Here is a 1483-nt window from a genome sequence, read left to right on the forward strand (position 1 = left end):
CATTAATAAAAAGTACATATTTCATTAAAGTTACAACGTGTCGTTATATTAATCTCAATAAAATGCACTATAAAAATAAAATAAAAAAGCACTTTCATATAAATTAATAAAATGAATAACTGCAGTTATTCAAACATCCTTGTGTCCACTGGAGTGCTCAGTGCGTCTCCTCCTGATGTTTGTTATTCATTAACATGAGTTCATATTGGGCTTAAATCCTTTGCCTCGCGCGCTTCCGCCCGCAGATGACGTCAGGAGGGGCGGGGCCCTCACAGCTCTATAAAGTGCCCGGGCTGAGCCGGTTCATTCACAGCCACACACGGGATACTACGGCGCCACGAGGGAAGCCTAACCATGAAAATGACCGCGGCGGAGATCCTCAAAGAGGGCGAGCTGGAGAAGAGGAGCGACAACCTCCTCCAGTTCTGGAAGAGGAAGACGTGCGTCCTGACCGCGGACAGCCTCAACATTTACCCGGACACACAGAAGCGCAGCAAGGCCAAGGAGCTCAAGCTTCAGTCCATCAAGAAAGTGGACTGCGTGGAGCGCACGGGGAAGTTCGTCTACTTCACCATCGTCACCACAGACAATAAAGAAATCGATTTCCGGTGCTCGGGGGAGGAAAACTGTTGGAACGCGGTCATTACCATGGCTTTGATTGATTACCAAAACAGAAAAGCAATCCAGGACTTTAAAACCCGACAGGACAATGAGAGCGCGTCTCCGGGGCAGCAGGAGCGGCGCATGGCGCGCGCGCCTTGACGCGCAGAGCGCACTGAAGGGAACTCCTAATATGGTGAGCCACACACGCTCACAGCACGTGTCACACGCACTGAAGGAGACTAACGTCTTGTACTTGTGATTCCAGCCTCACAGTTGGACCACACACACTAAACTAGGACCAAAAGGAAGACGAGGTCGCCTGGTCCGAACATGAAGGATAGTCCAGGACTGTGGCCTGAGACAGAGCTCAACGAGCTCAAGAGACTGAATGAACCTTTTGAGATGTCAAAACTATTTCAATCTCTGCCTTCAGGAGCCTGCCTCCTAAAACCATTGATGTTATTTATTTGTTACATGTTATGTTGTTAATTGCAATCAGCTTTAAATTATGTGTTCATCTTGTATTTATTTGAATAAATATGCAAACATTTGTAAACTCCGTGAGTCTGTGCCTTTATCACGTGATCCACAAACTGTCCCTGTGAGACACTTGGGACGTGTCTTGTAGTTGCCATGCGCGCGCCGGGCAGAGGGTGGAGACCGGAAAGTCCCCGCGCCTCCGTCAGGTGGAATGTGGCTCTTTTGTGGCCCCAGTGAGTCAGTGCAGCGCGATAAGAAGTGCACTTGAAGCTCGCCGCCACCACACACCTTCACCCGGGAGAGGAGTGGTGGTTTTACTGTGCCCCAGGACCGGACCCCCAACAAAAGGGTGCCCCTGCTCACACACGTGGGTTTGGCAGGATTAAACACATTTCAGATT

At 49.5% G+C, this 1483-nt stretch overlaps 1 protein-coding gene across 1 annotated transcript; it reads left to right on the top strand.

Moving 5' to 3' along the window:
* The first annotated feature begins 290 nt into the window (after positions 1–290).
* On the top strand, positions 291–1159 carry phlda2 (pleckstrin homology-like domain, family A, member 2). Its single transcript, XM_072435502.1, has 2 exons — positions 291–796; positions 869–1159. Exon 1 carries the CDS (start codon positions 355–357, stop codon positions 760–762), a length of 408 nt encoding a protein of 135 aa, XP_072291603.1. The 5' UTR covers positions 291–354; the 3' UTR covers positions 763–796; positions 869–1159.
* The last annotated feature ends 324 nt before the right edge of the window (positions 1160–1483 follow it).

The sequence above is a fragment of the Eucyclogobius newberryi genome, unplaced genomic scaffold (genome assembly GCF_026437365.1).
Source record: "Eucyclogobius newberryi isolate DKJ021-1_F unplaced genomic scaffold, fEucNew1.0.hap1 SCAF_7, whole genome shotgun sequence".
Taxonomy (NCBI): Eukaryota; Metazoa; Chordata; class Actinopteri; order Gobiiformes; family Gobiidae; genus Eucyclogobius; species Eucyclogobius newberryi.

Bases quoted from the DNA above. Each gene is read 5' to 3' on its own strand.
- phlda2 (XM_072435502.1), top strand. From the start codon at position 355: ATGAAAATGACCGCGGCGGAGATCCTCAAAGAGGGCGAGCTGGAGAAG.